The sequence below is a fragment of the Pyxicephalus adspersus genome, chromosome 3 (genome assembly GCF_032062135.1).
Source record: "Pyxicephalus adspersus chromosome 3, UCB_Pads_2.0, whole genome shotgun sequence".
In the NCBI taxonomy this organism is placed as follows: Eukaryota; Metazoa; Chordata; class Amphibia; order Anura; family Pyxicephalidae; genus Pyxicephalus; species Pyxicephalus adspersus.
Genome location: NC_092860.1, coordinates 47,971,298 through 47,991,280, shown reverse-complemented (window position 1 = coordinate 47,991,280; position 19,983 = coordinate 47,971,298). Strand labels below are relative to the sequence as shown.

The 19,983-nt window shown below is 37.7% G+C and overlaps 1 protein-coding gene across 1 annotated transcript in view; it reads right to left on the bottom strand.

The window, feature by feature from the left end:
* SHB (SH2 domain containing adaptor protein B) overlaps positions 1–19,983 on the bottom strand; it is a 123,011-nt gene that overhangs the window by 53,572 nt on the left and 49,456 nt on the right. The window contains exon 2 of the mRNA XM_072404448.1: positions 18,766–18,886. Within this exon, the coding sequence (XP_072260549.1) occupies positions 18,766–18,886 (121 nt within the window). The remainder of the gene's footprint in view (positions 1–18,765; positions 18,887–19,983) is intronic.

Below are 19,983 nucleotides of genomic sequence, written 5' to 3'. Positions count from 1 at the left end.
ATTTGGAATATTCCTGGTGTTCTCTGCCAGAAATCCAGTGATTTCCTGTGCACATTGCTGAGTAATCTTTAACAAATATCCCCCCTATGTTATGGCGATGTGGAAAGGAGAAAGTGTTCTGTAGTCCTAGGATGAGGACAATGTTTTTCCATTGATACACATAGTAACAGCTGTCATCCTTAGGTAGGTTGTATGCTAGTGGTGGGATTGCCAGGTGAAAAGAAAAAAAAAACAAACCTAAAAAAGAAAACCAATGAAACCATCAAATCTAGAGTCTGGTAAACTGCATTATTAGACTGAGATGTACTTTATTTTTTCTATTAAAAAAAAAAAAGCATGTTAAAGTTATATTTCACACCTTTATTTATAGTGTGGCAAACCGTACAAGAATGTTGCTCCACAAAAATATATTATGAGATATCATGCAGAATAATGCAATATAAATAAAAGGCCAATTGGTTATAAATAAAAAGCTTACAAAATGATTATTTGCATTGTCAGCCAATGCCGCTAGCTTTTAGGGTCCTCCGGATTGCCTCCAGGGAAATGAAAAAGGTTGGAGCATTCATCTGATGTGTAAGAAAAAAAAGTCCACATAAATACAGTCAAATTGGCATCACTTGCTGCTTCTGACACATAAAAGACTGAATCTAGCAGATGGCATCAAAGGGTAAGGCGTGCAAGTCTTTACTTAGAATCCACAAGGAGAAAAGACCCAGACTTCCTGGAGCCCTAAGCTTAACGTCAATTGCTTTAGGTAAAATGAACAAAAAGGCATAACACTTGGGGCTCTTGATTAGGCATCAGAGGTTTGAATCTCAATATTCATTACCATATCCTAAGTTTTGCCCTGGATTTAAGTTGTCGAGGTAACTGCCAAATGACTAGGCGGGCGATTGACACAGCAGTTTATTTTGATGGATAGCCCCTTATCATGTCATCTTTCCCTTGCTTTAGTGTACATTGTGAGATGGTATGCTTTATCTCCTGGAAGGTGTGTCTAAAGAAAGGATTACGCTGCAGGACTGGACCAAGGGCATTAAAAAAATATAATAACGCTAATATTATTTATTTTTATCAAATTTTGTATCAGATACAACAAAACATCTGATAAATGGTTGTTCTACAAAGTAAGATATAAACATTTTCAGTTTTTTTCCAGAAGTTCTTTATCTGATAATTTTCTAGTTTTTTTTATGGATATCTTTACTGAATTCATGAATTAAAAAAAAACAAAATGCCAAGCATTTGCTAAATAAATGAAAATAAAAAGTATAAAATATAATAGTATAAAATACATGTATGAGAGCTGTTTATCTGCCCAAGAATTGTTATTTGTGTACATTCAATCCAGTACAGCTAGGTGGGTAACCTGACCTTTCTATTTGAAGTTACATAATAAATAGTCACTTCCACCATCTTCTCCAAGCCAGCAACTGGACAGAGAAGGTTCAACAGAAAATCATTGCTCTTTCCCTGCTCTCTCCTCCTGTCCGTATTTTCCTTGTTCATGTATTTCACCTGTTTTTCTTCAAGCTCTGATCCTTCCTCTTCTGAACTCAATGCTACTGTTCAAGAGAATACATACATTCAGTTCATGACACTGTATACAGGCTTACACACTAGATATTGGTGTATTTTTCTGCCCCATGTTCACTTTTAGAGAAAAACTATTCAACATGATTTTTCTAACTTCAGAGTCCCTCCCATCAAAATCTTTTCTTTTTTTGTTTTTATTCAATACCTACTAGCTGCATTCCCTTGCTACATCCTTACTCTTTGTAGAGGTGACAATGACCCTGCAGCCTCCTAGGATGTGCAAGTAACACATCCAAAAAGCAGATAGTAAAACTATAAGTATTTCATGAGATTCCCATGTGGCAAAGCTGTCAAATATTTGACTGACTGTGATAAAACGCTTGCCCCTTGTTATTATTATTACACAGTATTTATATAGCACCATCATATTACGCAGCACTGTACAAAGTCCATAGTCGTGTCACTAACTGTCCCTCAAAGGAGCTCACAATCTAATGTCCCTACCATAGTCATATATCATTAATGTAGTCTAAGGTCAATTTAGGGGGAAGCTCATTAACCTAACCATGTTTTTGGGATGTGGAAGGAAACCAGAGTAACCGGAGGAAACCCACGCAGACACGGGGAGAACCTGCAAACTCCATGCAGATAGTGTCCTGGCTGGGATTCGAACCTGGGACCTAGCGCTGCAAAGGCCAGAGTGATTAATCCCGAGCCACCATGCTGTCCTTGTTGCCTCTGACCAATACCATCAAGAGAACACCAGAGTTCCATGCTTACATAGTGGTTGCATTGTGTCAGACAATGGCTTGCATAGTAAATATTTTTCAGGCTAGGAGTTCTAGGTAAAGCATACCTTAGATTGTAAGCTCTTTTGGGCAGGGTCCACTCTTCCTCCTGTATCATTGTTTCTATTAGTCCGTCATTTTTAACTCCTATTTATTGTACCTAATAATATGTTGGCACTATATAAATACTGTTTATTATTAATATTAATACACATTATAGAGTTGAAATTTAGATATGTGCAGGTTTCACCTGCCAAATATGTTTAGTCCAATCTGAACAAACCTCTGACAGGTGACACCTATTTCCTCTTTCAGCCTTGCAGCTTCTTGGGCCTCTGGGCTAAGTGCAGAGCAAATTATAAATTAGTGTCAGAAAGAACCCTTCCTTGGTATGTATTAAGTGTGATTTACAACAACAAATTTACAAGCCGTATTACCATATGTTTGGCCATTTTTCTGGAAATCAGGTTTTATAAAAATTAAGCAATTTGCAGAAAACCTAGTCTTTGATAAACTATAAAAGATTGGCAGCAGTAAAATTTGTAGTTTATGTCACTAACTCATTGCCTCTATACATGCAATAAGAATAGGTCATTATTCAATACTCTAGATCCACTTCCATTGCCATTTGCTCGGTTTCATCCTTTTTACATACAATTTCCTGCTGGCATTTTGATCCAACACTGAAATATATTTCATACCTGTGGGCAGAATTACAACCTAGCTGGCTTAGCATATCCTGACATCTGGATTCTATAAAAGCTCTAGTTTTGTTTGAATGCCGTTATTCTTGAACACTGATACCAGACAGATGAGTCCCAGGCTAAAGTGTTTGCTGCAGTGCCGGCCAAAAAGCTGTGTTTTGCTGTAAGCACTTACAGTCTGAAGCAGGCAGCTCATTAGACTTTTATTGGTTCCTGGTGCCTGTGCCCAAGGACAAAACTGCAGTTCACACGGGATGCTATCCACACAGATGGACACGATAGTAGCCAGAAATGAGACTGGATGTGTAAATCATGTTGTGGGTACATGAGGCAGGGATCCCAATTATGATGATACAGCCATCTGCCTCAGCTTTTATAGAAAATCATCTGTAGAAAAATAGCAGCTGAAATGTATCTCTAAATTGGAAGAAGCTGAAAGCAAAGGGCGCAAACTGCACTCTTGCTGTAGCATATGGATGGAAAGAGATAAGAGAAGCCATTTGTCAATGGTGCCTGGCTGTAATTGCTAGAATATAGATAGATCCAAATAAAATGCAACTGTATTGTTCAGGGACAAGAACACAGAAGGAGTCTGGGAACTGGGCAGGAGTGTCAAATTGGGCAGAGAAATACTGACAATGTATGTAATATATCTCTGACACAAGGCAATGCATTCAATATGATAAGCTACAGGTTATCTATATCTTTAACTTTAGGTCGCTACCTTACAAAAATTATTCTACACTAAATGCATCAAACAGCACAAGACATCCCAGGAGGAAAGGACTTAACACATTATCGTCACCAAAAGGTGAAAGGTGGGGTATGAGGTATGTTAACTTTTTTTCTTCTATGTGCTTGCAACATTCATACCTGCATTTTAAAGAAAGGTTCAATATAAGTAAACATTTACGAAATCTAGAGGCCGCTTTTAATTCTATTACTGGAGTAGAATTAATAGCTGTCAGGTTGTCCTTCAATACTTTCCATTCCAAACCTGAAACAATATGCAGATTAGAAAGATCTGGAAAATCGGTATATCTGTTCCAAGACAGCAGTTCCAAGTTTTAAAGCAAGAGGGGTCTGCGTGCCAATCAGGCAACTAAATATTTCAGTAGAAGTGACCTGCAATGGCTACGTCTTTCTCAAATTTATTTTACTTTTTGGCTATTTGGTGTTCCTAACTTAAAGCGGAAGTAAACCTTCTTTTCCTTTACAGCCACACATGGAGCCATTTTATTCTCTTTGGATGTTGTCATTGTGTTATTGATATTGTTGGCTTTTCAATTGCATACACCTTGCTCTATCATTGTAATAAATGAAAATGTTCATTGAGGTGGTTGCAGGGGCAAACATAGGGAGGTGCAAATTGTGCCACTGCATGAGGGTCCAGTATCCTCCACAGCTGCAAGGGTCCCATGTCTGTGCTTTTAGGTATTTGTAAATTTGTTCTTAATTTGCCACAGTGGATTATTCATTCTTAGATGCTGTGTTTGGCAGCTGGTTGTCTTTTCAGACATGGCTGGACAAAAGCCCACTAATGTAAAACTCTTGTCAACTGAAGTCGGGGGCAGCCGAGTACTTGCGGTTAAGAAGCAGTAGCTGCACCACACCACAACCTCCCATCTAAACCAGCTCTAAAATCAGTGGGTTTGGTTCTGTTTAAGGAGAGGGGAAAATCCTCTACTATAGTCAAAGCAATTTATTCTGCTTCTTTGAAAAGGTAATGCAAGTTTATTGAATATGAAGCAAGATCAGAGGACTAAAGTGCATAAACGCAGGGAAGAACTTATTTTTTTCATGCCTAACTTATCCTCTCATTTCCAAGAAATCAGTAACAGAATATGAAAGTTTGGCACATTTAACCAACATCTCTGACTCTGTGAGCTGCACGAGGATTTGGACAAAGCAATACATTTTCAATATGGCTGCATCCACTGTGAATTTTGTTATCACATGACAAGCCTGGCAGAAATACATTACCTTATCCTGTAAACTGCTGAATAACAAAGTTTATTTTCCTGCTAACGTATTTCCTTTTACAAGAATTCTGGAGCTTATATTTTTATTGTAACCCTATTTGTTCACAAAAGCAAGCTAAAAAACGCATGACAGACCATGACGGACAATGTGAACACTGCACAACAATATAGCAATTAGGCAACAAGTACTCTGAATTATGAACAAGCTCAACATGTGTCAGGTATATAACTGCTGCAAAATCATAAATCTTAAAGCAAACAAAATGAATATGTATGTAAACATCCAAGCCTGCACACATATTTCTGTATAATAAACCTTGCTTAAAAAGAACATGCATTTTGACTTTGTTCTGGCTGCCTGAATCCCACAAAACAATACCTGGTACCTCTGGGGCCTATTAGCAGGCACCAGTACTCCTGTGTGTAGGGGGGGGGGTGCCTATAGATATGCAAATAGACCCTACGGAGATACACTTTAATTAGTGCTATAATTTGCAGGACATCGACTACCATTAAAGGGCAGAACAAAGAAGAAATGTTGAATTGTTGGCTTTAGCAGCTCAAGTATAGAAATTGCACATTGCCAGATAAGAAAATCACAGCACGTACTAACGTTCTGTGACCTTTTTGAGCAGTGATGCATTACTTCCAACAGTAACAGTTTTCAACTTAGAAGACAATAACCACTCATATTTTACCAATCAATAGCATTGTTGGCGGACATCTAAAACCTCCCAGTTAAAGACAAGTTGCTATTGATGTACTACATTGGCCATATTTTCTAAAAGACATGAATATATTATGAGGCACTAGGTGAGGAGAAGTAGTGAATATTTAAGCTTCAACCTGTTATTTCTTTGTGCTCACATTCTCTCACTACATCATGCAATGTTGCCCCTCATATGAACAGACTGTGCCCTCCTAGAGTTCCTGGGCACCAGTACAAAATCTAAAGAGTACCTGTGGCACACTACCTCTGTACTCCAATTAGGATCAATATAAGCTTACTGTGACTGTACAGTTTCCTTTAAATATACTAAAATGATGTATTACAAGAACCTACCTGGACCAACCATTCAACTTGTTTCCAAATAGGATGTTTCTAATACTACAGTTGCCGGCTAATCTAAAGTAATCTTGAGCTTTAGATTTAGTTGGGGGTTAAGGGTCTACCTAAACAATCTAATTAATGTTTAGGGCAGACCCTTGTACTAAATGGTAAATCTACTACTCTGATACAATGGGGTAGGATTGGTACATGTCGAATTTTATTTACTCTATAAAGAGTTCCACTTTGAAAATATGAGCATGCGGGCTGTGGGACTAAATAAACTTCCACACACATGCACGGCAGTAAGGTCAACTTGGCCAGGCCAATCAATGTCCGAAGATCAGGAAATCACAAGAAGATGACGGTGATGCTCGTGATAAAACTGTGACAGGTGAATGTATGTTAAAAAGTTGCCATCAGACAGGTATGTTTATTTTATTGCCTGTCCCTTCTGAAATAAAGGACCTACCTGGCAGCACTTTTTTAATCTTTAGCTATCTTTCCAACTTTATAAATCACATCATAATCAGACATAGTATGCAGCTTTGTGGGCAAATAATGCTTGCAATTAAAGTACATGTAAAGGCTCATGTATGACTGTGAAAGTCCCAAATACAGTTCCAGTTTTAATTCACAAGCATCATACAGTAAAAATAAAATACCTTCCCTGTATGGGCTTATTTCTTCATTTGTCTCTCATGCTCCCTCTTCCAGACTTTTATGGAGTATGGCCACTTGGTCAGGAAACAAGCTACAGAACTCAATGGGGCATTACGGTGCAGAAGGCAGGAGTGAAAGACTTGCGTTCTAATGTAATCAATATAAATGAATACCAGAACAGCAGTTTTCAGATCAAGGTATGTATGAAATTGAGGGGGGAGGGGATAATTGCTAATTGTGCTAAAGTGCACGCACCCTATATTGGAAAACCATAGTCCTATCTTAAAATTCACAGCCTATACCACCTAACAGACGAGCAAAATGCATCATCAAGCTGAAATAAAATCATGCAATCTTTATTATTTCACTTTTATAAACTTTAAATGAGACAAACTTTGGTTCAGATCAGCACATCCAAACATTAATTTATGCATGAGACCAACAATGACCGTGAACAATCATACTGGAACTTATCCAGCAGGGTACACATCACTTTCATGAAGGGGGAAAAAAATTGCCAGCGAAAAGCAGTCATTATCATTCATATTTTATAACTACAACCTAGATCACACCAGTTTTATTAAAATGACTTGATGCTAGATGACAGCAGCAACAATATCTTCAGGACAACTTGCTGGTAAATGAGGGAGCAGCAGCTGTCAGATCATAGAGGATGTCAAAGAAAAAAAAAAAACATGCCGGTTGCGCTTCACCCATTCTTCCAAGCTATCAGCGGCTGGAGTTTAAAAAATCCACAGGCTAAACCTGGCACCTTCCACCATCAACATGGAACATTGTAAACATAGCACTTCCTTTGCTGTCTTTCTAGTGGATGCTGAGATTCATTATGTCAGGTAAACGCTCAGCAGCTGCCCTGTCGGCAGTGTGAAGTTTGCCCAGCAGAATTCACAGGCATGGAATGCTCTGCTCTATGGATTCATTTAACACTCATGTTGCAAGGCTTAGCCCAAATGCTGGCTGGTTGATGATCTGATTCTTTAAGCAGACAACTATAAAGCTCTCAGCTTACAAAGTTTTCTACAAGGTGATGTGGAGGTCACAGAGGCAGAATAAGCCCATAGAGAAAAATGGACTAGACAGAGAAACTTATCTTCCCTTTCTATATTTTATTAATACAATGTATATTTACTAGATTAATACAACATGTATTGATAGCCTATGATGAGGAAATCTGATGATTGAAACCCAGTGTGCTGAACCTAACCTCAGCAATTTAATTTTTATTATGACTTCTAACATGTTATTTGTAAAGGATTATTTTTAGTATACAATGGAAGCAGTATTGCAATGTACAAATGCTTTTACCTCTTGCAAAGAGATGCACCAATTAAAGAGACATAGACATGGTAGCTTGCCCATGCAAAAGTGACTTTGCAAAGGGCCTCTCCATCATCAATACTGACCGCTAGGTATGGCGGAGGATTTTACCTGCTTCAGTAACTAGGCCTAGTAGCCAACTTCTATAACCTAGCAATGTCAAAAGACTAGTTATGGGGGTAACATCACCTTTCCCCATGACACTAGGACAGACAATTTCAGAGGTGGCAGCAAAATTGTATAGGGTGACCTGAAATATAAATTCAAAATCACAAATTTAGATAAGGGGTATTCAGTACATAATAAGATATATTTATTCATGCATTGATGCATGTTTTGCTAGGGCAGCCCAGTCCTACCTAGAACACCACAGACCACAGCACCTGTGCATGTGTACAGGTGTTATAAACATTTGTTGCTATGTTATATACATTTGTTGCAGTGCACTGTGGTGCATGCAGTTTGGTTGACACTGTTGGGGTACAAGCATAGAGTGCATTTGAATGCTTTGCAGTAATGTATGGTAAATCCATATTTCAAGCTGTGCAGCTCCACTGGTCTACTCCAGCCTTACCAGCCATACTTCCCCCACAACCACCTGGGGACAATAAGGTGTAAATTCAGCATTACATTGTACTTGGTTTAGGTGGAGAAGCTGCAATCAGCAATATTTTACAGTGGAGGAAGGACAGGTTTTGCCAACAAACATGGCCTATTTATTGTTAGTCACATGGGAAATATTGCTTCCATATAAAAGTGACAGCATGAGAGATCGTGCAATCTCAGTTTTCCCTCAGAAACTTCCCTCTGTCCTGAACTGGCATTGTTAAGAGTGAGTTAAAATGACAAAGAAAGACTTCACTGTAAATGTAGCACTGGGGTTCACATGGGTGAATGAGTAATGAGCATGTCAAATCAATCTCTATTCACCACATTGCTTCTGATATTTAATGCAACGTTTTGTGGTCCACCAAAAAATATCCAAATAAAATATTTTGTCCACCGTCACAAAAATGCGAGCATTAACCGCGGCTGCAAAGTCTGTGCTCTAACTCTGACGTCTGATATCTAGGCAAGAGACGTCAGTGATGATTTGGAACAGTAGATCATTGTTACTGGTAGGTTAAATAAGCAATTTTCATTATAAGGGCTGTGATTTGGGTTGACGCTGCCCTAGGCATTATGAGCGAATACACCCTAAATTAGTAATTGGACACTCTACAAGCACATTCCCTTGTTATGTCTAATGGGAATATTGGGCGATTAGTGCAGGAAACAAATGCTGCAGTTTAGCGGAGCCCTTCATTACGTTTTCAGTGTGCTGTCTTTGCCACAGGCTTCATGGGGAATAAAAGGGGTAGTCTGTTATCCGTGTGGTAATTGTGTCCCTAATGCTGAGTGCAAGTTGTCTTTAAGATTGATTTGTCCTTTTTGTATTGTGCAGCAGAGAGAATCTACACATTCACATTCTTACTGCCAAGGCCCTCTACACATATGCATTAAACCTGAGTGTCTGGGGCAGTTTGTTGATGTGTAGTGCAAACTTCCTGAAGCTTGAGGCTAAAATAAACAGACAGCCTTTAGATTTGAACTGTGTTGAAATAAATGATACTACAACAGGGTGTTGACACTAATGGTACATTCATTGAACTGATCCTAACTCTACACCATTTTCTATGTGCACAAATCCCAACAAAAGGTAGCAAAGAATGAGTCTAAAGCAGAGGACAGCAGAGGATAGCAGAGGAGTGCAAAAACCTGCTTGTTCATCTTCTAGAGAGATATGCCCTAAAAACGTTAACTTCTTCTGTTAAGAATGTAATCTGATAATATGATCAACTACAGATTTCAATCCAATAAGCAGTAAAAGCACTGCTGTAAAAGCACTGTGTATGACAATGCCACTGGTACCCCCTGTAACACACAGATGTCATACCCTTCATTACATGATATGTAACTATGCTTTTACTATATAGCCTGTTCTATGATTACGTACACTGGTTAGCAAAATTATTTTATGACACAGAGTCCAGTTCTCCGATTCCACCTTAGTATGGTAACTTTTTCAGCCAAATCTTGACTTGGCTGGTATTTTCCTTTGATTTGACGCACTTTGTGAACTCCATTGAAAAGTTTTTCATAATTTTATTTGCACATTGGAGTCCTTTATGAACTTTTCGTTGTCCCACTTTATTTACAAGCAGGAAAGTTGAGCCATTACCTAGTAGTCCATTATAGAATACATGTAGAGGAATATATGAAGAATGTTGATTATATCAAGGGTCTACTTTACAAATAAGAAATCTTTTGTCAACAGTGAACACATTACTTCCAGATAAATGGCCTATATTAGCATGAAACTACCAAAAAGGAGAATTGCAATAGGCTTGTTTTAAATTGCATTTCTCAGTACAGAGGTATACTCTAACGAAGCGTTTTATTCGGTTTGCATTGCATTAAAATTAAATGCAGATTACAGAATCTGTGCACTAAAATGTTGCAGTTCTGATTCAGTTTATTTGCTACCCTGGGTTTACCCATCTGGCACACACAGATGGGGGTGTAGTATGATAAAGAAAGAGCATTGTCTGCATTCACTCAGCATATATGATATTGGTCTTCTATCTGTCACCATAACAGAATGGTCTTAATCAAGTCATACATTTTTATATGACTTTTATTTTTAACAAACCAAGAAAATAAAAAGTATGAGGAAATTATTTTCTTTTCAGCAAAATCAAGACGATTGATCTAATCGATTCATTCTGAAACACTGGTAGGATCTCAAAATGAGCAGTATGGCAATAACAATAAGGAATGTTATAAGGCTGTCCCTCTGAGTTTGATATTGTTTATACATTATCTGAATTTTATTAAAGCATTTTCTGGTGATAGTCTGACTGCACTAAGCAGTATTATACTATACAACCAACCATATTGCAAAAGATATATATATGTATATGTATGGGGTCACAGAACATGCGCTTCCTTTACCAGCAGCAGAAGAGACTAAATAAAGTTATACAGCCACAGGAAGATCCCATGCACACTGGGCTGATTGGAATTTGTCCAGATCCAAGTAATAAATATGAGTATGTATTCTGATACAAAACACACAATGAGCGAATCATCAGATCCCACAACCGACCCATTTTGAGAAGATCATGACAAGAACTATATAAACCTAATTATATCATGCAGTGTTATCCAATCTTTTCCTCCTATTTCTCAAGAGAATCCGTCTGCTTCTTCATCAGACGTAATTATTTTGTGGTCTATGATTATCAGACAAGTGAAGCCTCTCCTCTGCAATAGTCTCTTCTGGAATCGTCTGCTCCCTACAGGTGTGTTCCCAAATGTAATCACACACAAGTGCAGAAAGCAAACACGCTGTCACAGCATGGAGAAAAGAATAGCTTTATTGTCATCCACAGCAAGATAAACTGTTCCAGTGAAGGTCAACAGTAAAAACCAAATTTACACTGGAGCACAGAGTACAGCTGAAGTCGTTTAGATAGGAACTCCTTATTACAGAATATAAAACAACTGAAGAAAGGGCCCATTGAGTCATGAAAGGTCATGTACTGCAAATATAATTTTTAGTTTGGTGTGATTACAGGCAATACAGTCCACAAAGCAGCTTTCTTTATGGGAAGTTTATATCACATGATGTCTGTCAATAACCCTTTCAAGGCTTCATCATATCTTCAGGAGTGTCTGACTTCAACACAGTAATGTGTAAAGTGTAGGTACATTTTTTTTGTTTTGGTTTTAGATATAGTAGAGATAGATAAAATTCATGTTTGTTAGTTTTTGATATATTTAGAAGGGGAGATTTCTCTTTACTTACAAAGGGAATTCCTCTCAGACATTTGTTATTGGAACAGATGATCTCCAGTCAAAGGTTGCCAATAAAATCCAATATTTTGAAATGTTGGATTTTCTTATTTTCACCCTTGGAGATAATAGTCCTCAGGACATACAGAGAGGGTATATTGAACTAGCTGAGACACACACAACACTAAACCTGCCGGGGTTCTGTTTTGGCTATATGTACACGATAAAGCCGACCACACAGGTGGTGATTTTAAGTATACTTTTTACCATAGAGAAAGAAATAAATTCTTACGGACACCAATATACTAAGCTTTAAGAGTTTTAGATTTGTCCTAGTCTATATCTGACATCTTTTTTGATTTTTATGAAGCTCAGCCTTACAAAAAAACACAACAGTCTTAGTAAACATGCATGCCGTGTACTCAGGATACCCTAAGATCATATTTTATTATTTCCCTTGCTGGCCGAGCTGTCATCTATCTTCTGTGTAGAAAACCCACATGGGGAAGCAATTGACAGGAGGCTTCAGCGTCAATGCTTTCCACAATATGCGGGCACTATTGGCTGAATTGTACTGTAAAGCAAATCCTTGATAAGGATTCTTATGTACCGTTGTCTAGATGCCAAGTTGGTTCTCAGCAAGTGTCAGGAGCACGTGCAGTTTACTAGGGCATAGAGGCTAAAAATGCATACAAATAAGTAGATGCATTAGTCATTCCTTAACAGATATGTCTTGTTCCAAGTCATGATACCGTAGTTGGCCCACATGTCAAACTGTGGCTACAGAGATGCCAAAACAGCCAGGTGAACAAAAAAAGATTAACTGACTTTTAGCCTTTAATGAAATTTAATTAGTACTATTAGCATTGTGTTACTAAACCCCACACCCTGCTCATATACTATTGTATGTAATTTGTACTTGTCATTCTGCATGCCATTTGTCTGAAGCCAATAATTTCCTACTTGTATTCAAGGCTCTTAATACATTCCTGTTTTGTTATTGAGTGCCATAAATACCAAGCCCTATGCTTTTTCTTCTTTGATTCAGACAGTTTTTAATGAAATGTAATACTATTGGTCTCCTACTTCAAAATATTGCTAGTCATAATCTTAATGATCTGTAAACGTGCAGGTATTATTATTATTATATTTTTATATAGTGCAGGCAAAGCACTTTACATTTCATAGTAATGTCATTAACAGTCTCCAGAGGACATCAAAATCCCATGTTCCTACCAAAGTTTTATGTCCCTGACTAGGGCTAATTTGGTGGAAAGCCATTAATACTTGTCCCAGCCAAACTTGGGATCCCAATGGTGCAAAGTAACATTGCTAGGCATTGAACCACCTTGCTGCTGGGTTAATCTATTAACATTTATAGAATTATTTTTTGCACATATTTAGGCGTATAGGCAGTGAAAATATAAAAACCTGTATACATAGTTTTTCTAGGGGTCGTAGATACAGTCTGTTGACATCACAGATAACCACAACCCTCTGTTTCTAGGGGTGGGCAGATCCTCAAAAGGCGGGTGAGGTGGTGCCACTCCATGTAGCTTCTTTATTTAGGTCTAGAGAAAGAGCTTTAACACTCAGTGTTCACAGAAAGTGGTTTAAGTGATACTTGGTGTCACTGAATCCAGAAATGCAACAAATTTGAATTCTGTGAGTGACATTGTTGGAGATTGGGAGAAGCATATGAGCCTTTGGGGATACTTTCCAATGTACTTTGCCCAGGGTGGAATTGGCCGCATGGCTTTTTCAGCCCTCACTATCACTGTATTCCAGGTGCCAACATCCTAGCTTCAAATATTCAAACCACGGTCTTAGTCAATTAGGCTTAATATTACAAATAGGAAAAAATAATTTTTCTCCCAAATCAGTCATCAATACTTTATACTCTTGTCTTAAATTGAATCTGTGCCCAAGCAGTAAACATTTAAAAATGTACATACTCACTGCTTGCATATTTAAATTTTTTATGTTTACATTTTTTTCTTCTTCATCTATACTTTTTTTTGCATTGTGTACACTGCGTCAAGGTTTGACAATTGAATGTAACCAATACAGAAGGTAGGCAACCAAGATTTGTCATTTAGGTAGCAAAAGGATGAAACTACATGTTAACTCACTGTGTCAGGGCAATGAACCTCTTCCAAACAGGAAACAGTGAACAAGCAAATTATACAGAATATCTATAAACCTGGTTAAAATAACCTCCTGCCATAGTATTTCTATTTTTAGATAGTACTAGTAAAATGACTTGTACTGAGGACAGAGGAAGCAAACAGGGTCACTATGTACTGAAATCTCCATAAGTGCGTGTGTGTGTGTTTTTTTATACGTCATTATGTATAAATGTTATCAATGCTGGAAATTCACTAGCCATTAAAAAAAAATTTAAAAGCAGGGTTCTCCCCAGGCCCTTTTAGCTGGGCGCACCACCCGGCACTTTTCAGCACCCACCCGGCTGTTTTTGGGTGGTTATCAAAGAGTTTGGTCACAATACAGGGGCCGCCACCCACCTACAATTTCTTCCCACCCAGCTTAAAAAAATGTCTGGGTTGAGCACTGTAAGGGTATAAAAGATAAGACTTGAAGCTTGACTGTATCCTGATATGATGTATGGATTTTTTTCTGGTGGTATGGCATGCACTGCTGAGTCAGGTTGTTTTGACAGAAGTTCTGCTACTATTTATGTGATCTCTTCTGTGTAGCCCCGACCTTCTGTGGCCCACTACAACAGCCTGTACTTGCTTACCTAGACTATGGATGCCTCATACTTGGACAGGGCGGGCCACCGTGCTGTGCCAGCACTGGTGTAATACACAGGAAATTCCTGAGCTTTCTATATAATTTTTTTTTTATTGCTTCTTCTCTGCAAGTTCCCATCCAGAATATCCAAAACAAATACCATTCATCTGAATAAGAGGAAGTTATTTATCACAAACATCTTAGGCATGGAACAGAACCGTGTTGTGCTCCCCTGAGGCGGAATTCAGTGACAAGTAGTACTAGTCTGAGGCACTCATAGAATGATATGATGAAATAAGAATGTAGCAGCGTGATTGTTTTTCAGATGGGTGAATAATTACATGCTACACACTTGTAATTACACCTGCTCTAAAAAAAAAATAAAAAAATCATAACTTGAAAAAAAGGATTTGAATCCTACACAAGCAATGTAATATGCCTACATTTCAACACCAAGAGTGTTGTCTGTACAGATTTCCCATACTCATCTTTTTATATATTTATGGAGATGCTTTTATCTGCTTGTTAGATTCATGAGCCTGTGAACAACTAATATACCGGATAACAATCTTTCCTGCCAGAGACAGATTGAGATTATAAAGACTTTTTTTTCTTTTTATTCATGACCACAACCCTCATCATAGACTTTCTTTTCTTATTTCTCTACAAGCTTGGATAATATTAAGTAGCATAAACAAAAGAATAAAAAATTGAACTTCCAACACTGGACAAAAAAAAACCGTAGGGCTTAAATCTTTTGTCAAAAAAGTGCTATTAAGGGAAATGTGATTTTTTCTGGACATAGTATTATGTGTATATAATTGTTATATAGTGAATGTCTGGTTATAATTAAAGTTGGCTTCACATTTATGCACCTGTTTTCATGTCTCTTTTTATCCATTTTCATGTATTTTTGTGTGTTTTGTTAACGTTTTTCTCAAATAAGGTGCTCAGTATCTAGGCAGGTGAGGGAACTGTGAGCAATTGTTTGTGTATTTTAGAAAGGATTTGTAGTTCTGTTTAGCTAGTATTGCAATCTAGGCACACCATCCAGGTAGTACAACCATATCCTAGAACCACCCAAGCCTGGATAACCAGGAACAGCAAAACACTGATGAGGTTATTGCTTTGCTCCTTCTGTAATCACGTTTACAGACAGCATCATGCAAAACAACAGATCTTTAATAGCCTCCTTCTCTCCATTACTGAGTGCTGCTGTATATGAGGGCACAGTAATCTTATATATCAATCTAAATTCAGATACTTACATTAGTAACGCTAAAAACAGATCAATATTGTTTTAAATTAATAAATTAGTGGAATAAATGGTGTCTTTTTTTACAATTGCCTGGAGTTTAGATTTTCATAAATTGTATAGAGTTATAAAGCTGCAAGAATTTAAATTTAAAAAAGCTGTAAAACTCTTCTAGCAAACCTTCAAACACTTGGAAGATAGAGCCCAGAGAGAGTCTGGATGTCAAGAAATTTTCACAAGCAATACGGTCTTTGTGTTTCTCATGAATTCTATTAAAGTTTATTATTTCCATCCTGGTTACTTACAGTTTAGTCAACCTTTCCATATACTCTGTGATGCTCTATGACTAATAACAGTTATGCAGAATATACATCGTAACACTAAATTCCAGCTGTTAAACACATTAAAAGAGACTTTCCAAGGATATATTTGTCTACTGCTGTGAAATGTAATTAAACATTGGCAACTATTGTTCTGAGAAGGAACATCATTTAGTGTTTCCGTATATTCCATTTAGAACTTCCTTATATTCCAGTATGTCAAAAAAAAAAAAAAAAAGATACATTAAGCATTTAAACTGAACAATGAATATTACCGGATCATCTATCACCAATACCAGCAACATCATTCATGAACCATGTTTTTAGGCATCTTTGCTGCTTTATTGTCTGGATAGCATAATTTTTAAAATTCTACTGAAAACATTTACTGGAAAATGTCAAAGTATATGTCCAACAACGAAAACATTCTAGGAAGTTGGGAGAAAAGGCTAGAAAATGCTCTGGAGTAAATCAACATAGGAAAGGCTTAAAAGGTTTGCATTCTGATTTGCCAAGTCAGATTTCAGAACTCAATCAAGATGCCGTGGTTTGAATGAAGGAGAGATAATAATGCAAAATGGCCAAAAACGTGAAGAAGCTAAAAGGTTTTGTGGTCTAACATTCCAGCTATAGGAAACAACTGGAAGATATTGCTGCTACAGGTTCTAGTATTTCTAAAACAAGTTAATTCTTAAATGGTCTGTTAACATTTTAATATACGCAAAAAAATATGTTGGCTTGTGTATTATTAGCTTAGGAAAATTTGTAGTCTATTATTGTGAGTTAGTCGAGTACTATACAAGAGACATTTTGTAGACATCCAGATAATTCTTTGTAATTGTATGTATTCTGTTTAATGTTTGTTTGGCATGTATGACCACTGTGGATAAAGGTAGCTTTTTAAAAGAAGAAAATTTTGATTTAACGCTAGTTTTCTTTGTTCAGAACATCTTGTCAAGCATAGACATAAAAACGCTCAATGTCAAGTGTTTAGTATCGCTACACAGCCACTACAATCTTAATCATACTAGCAAAAAAAAAAGATTGTATATGGAAATTGTATTCTGAGTTATTTATAGTCTCTCGTGCAGAAACACTTGTATTTTCAACAGACAGAAACTGCCAAGTTGGTCCTTATGCAGCATACTGAAGCCAACAAATCTGTCTGTCTGTCAGAATGATCCAGCCAAGGACAAAACACAAGCTGGAAGCTGAAAATTATAGATGTGAGTGTTAATTTATGGCAACCCACAGTGACAGGACTGCTGCTTACAAGAAAATTGATAGCCCTGTCATATGTTTAAATCCACAAAAAGGCCTTGAACACTGACATCTCATTTGCTTTATTTTTTTCCTGTTAGCACTAGTGTACCAGATTTAATTACACAAGATCTGTTTTATGGCACTTTATCTATTTCTCCGGAGCTGTAAATAATAGAAAATATTTTCTAATGAACAATCTACAATGATCTATAGCAATCCATATTCCGCGTTTGTTCTGATATTATATTTTGCCTTTCTCCTAATATTGTTTATAGTACATCACAATAAATTTTAATAAAATATTTAGGAATATGGATTTGGATTGATAAAAGAAAGACACAATATATCCATAATTTAATGCTGAACTTCCAGAAACTAGGTAAATATACTTGCAATAAAGAACTATTGTATTTGTCAGAAGATTTGGCAACATAGACACATTTGGCAGGCATACATCCAGTAAGATTTATGCTAAATTCACACTGCAGCATCAAAGCAGCTCTAGGGCTACGTACACACGTCAGACGATTCTCTTCCAAAAATCGCCTCAGGGCTGGTATGGAACGAGAATCCTGCATGTGTACAGCGCTCATCCGACCTCGTTCATTGATCTGTCCTGGTGGGCCCACGAACGATCGTAATACAAGTGAAGAAGAGAGAGCACCCCCCCTCCATAGAGCAGAACGGTGCTGTATGTACAGTGCTCATTCATGCATCGTTCAGTCTTTTGTACACACCACACCAGAATCCCAACATTACTGAAGACAAATGAAGTGTACCTGTAGTGTGTGTCTGCACCAAATCAAACAAAGCAACAATGGCAGCCCTTCTAAAATACAGTTTAACCACATGTATAGCTGCGTACACACTTCCAATTTTTGTCGTTGGAAAGGATCTTTCACGATCCTTTCCAACGACAAGGGGCTGCAAGATGCATGAACGATGCTGTACATACAGCACCGTTCATGCTCTATGGAGAGGGGAGGGGGAGAGCGACGGAGCGGCACCCTGCTGCGCGCTCCCCCCTTCCCTTTCATTAGAATCGGCTGTCGTCCATCGTCCGTGGATCCGGCAGGACGGTCGTCCGGACGATGGACGACACTGACTGTACACACGCCAGATTTTCGCCCGATAATTGGCCAATGCCGATTATCGGGCGATAAAAATCTGACGTGTGTACGTAGCTTATGTGAACAAATCAGAACAATGTGGTATCATTGTAAAAAAGAAAAAAAGTAAAAGATCACTATTGATAAAAGATACATTGGCCTTACCCGTCATCAGTCTTTGGGCCTCATAGGGTTCCATGTAGCCATTGTTTTCAGTTATCACAGCTTTGTTCTTCTGTTCATTTTTGGCATCGAAGGGATCAGAGTAGTCATCAGCAATCACAACCTGGGAGAAAAGAAACGGTTAAAAAAATTATACCAATTTACTAGTGTCAGCTATTTCTTTCATTCAGTACAGCAAAGCAAACGTATGGTTTAGTTAGACAAGAGATTCTAAAATAAAATTCCCAACAATTGAGTATTATATCCACAGTCCTAAAATACTGCCATTAGTTCATATAGAGAATTTTCAGAAGTAATACATTAAATATTGCAGTTGTTCCTGCAGAAGTAAGTGTTTCCTTCAAAATGGTTACAAAACTGGAAAGGGACAGACTCTTTTTTTAACTTTGCATTCTGTTTCTACCTTTCATTTTCACACATTTTAGAAAACTGACATTTGGTGGTTGAGGAACAGCAGCTGCAATGGTCATAACAGTTGGGTTTGCATGGGAATGCCCCAGAACTACACAACGGCCTACTAAGATTTCCCCCCTCCCAACATGTTTGGGCCTTAGGTGGCTTCTTTTGCCCTTCTTCCAAACCACAAAAACATTGAAGCTGCCTCTGTAGATCTGAATTTATAGGTAGAGGGAGAGAAAAAAAATGGGTAGTTTATAAAGCTGTCCACAAATACTCTAATATTTTTTTGCACCAAACTATCCTAATAATTGTTTCGGATGACCGAATTTTGATCGATCACTGTTCTGTGGAGAGGGTAGGGTGTAGGACAAGCAGGAGGTACTTCGCTGTTGGGACTACAATTGTTGGTCAAATGGTAATTTGGCGCGTATATCAAACAGCTATACTGACAGTAAATTTTCATCTTAGATGACCAATAGTGTTTCCAACAATGAAAATCTAGCAGCTGTGTGGGGGTTAATTCCAGGGCTAAAGCATGGAGGTGCAAGGGTTAGGTGGTAGTGATTCCAGATGTAGTACGGCCAACACAACACACTATATAGTACTGTATTAGAGAATATACAGAATGATTACTGAGAAGATCTAAATAATTAAAAGATTAAAGGGAAGCAGGTAAATGGCGGAAAATTAATTAAAAAATGGAACAAAACAATGCTTATCCTGACCAACCGTCTACATAAAACATGGAGCCCTGCATTCTGGTCTGCTCTTCCTGTAAAAATACTAAAATATAAATACCCA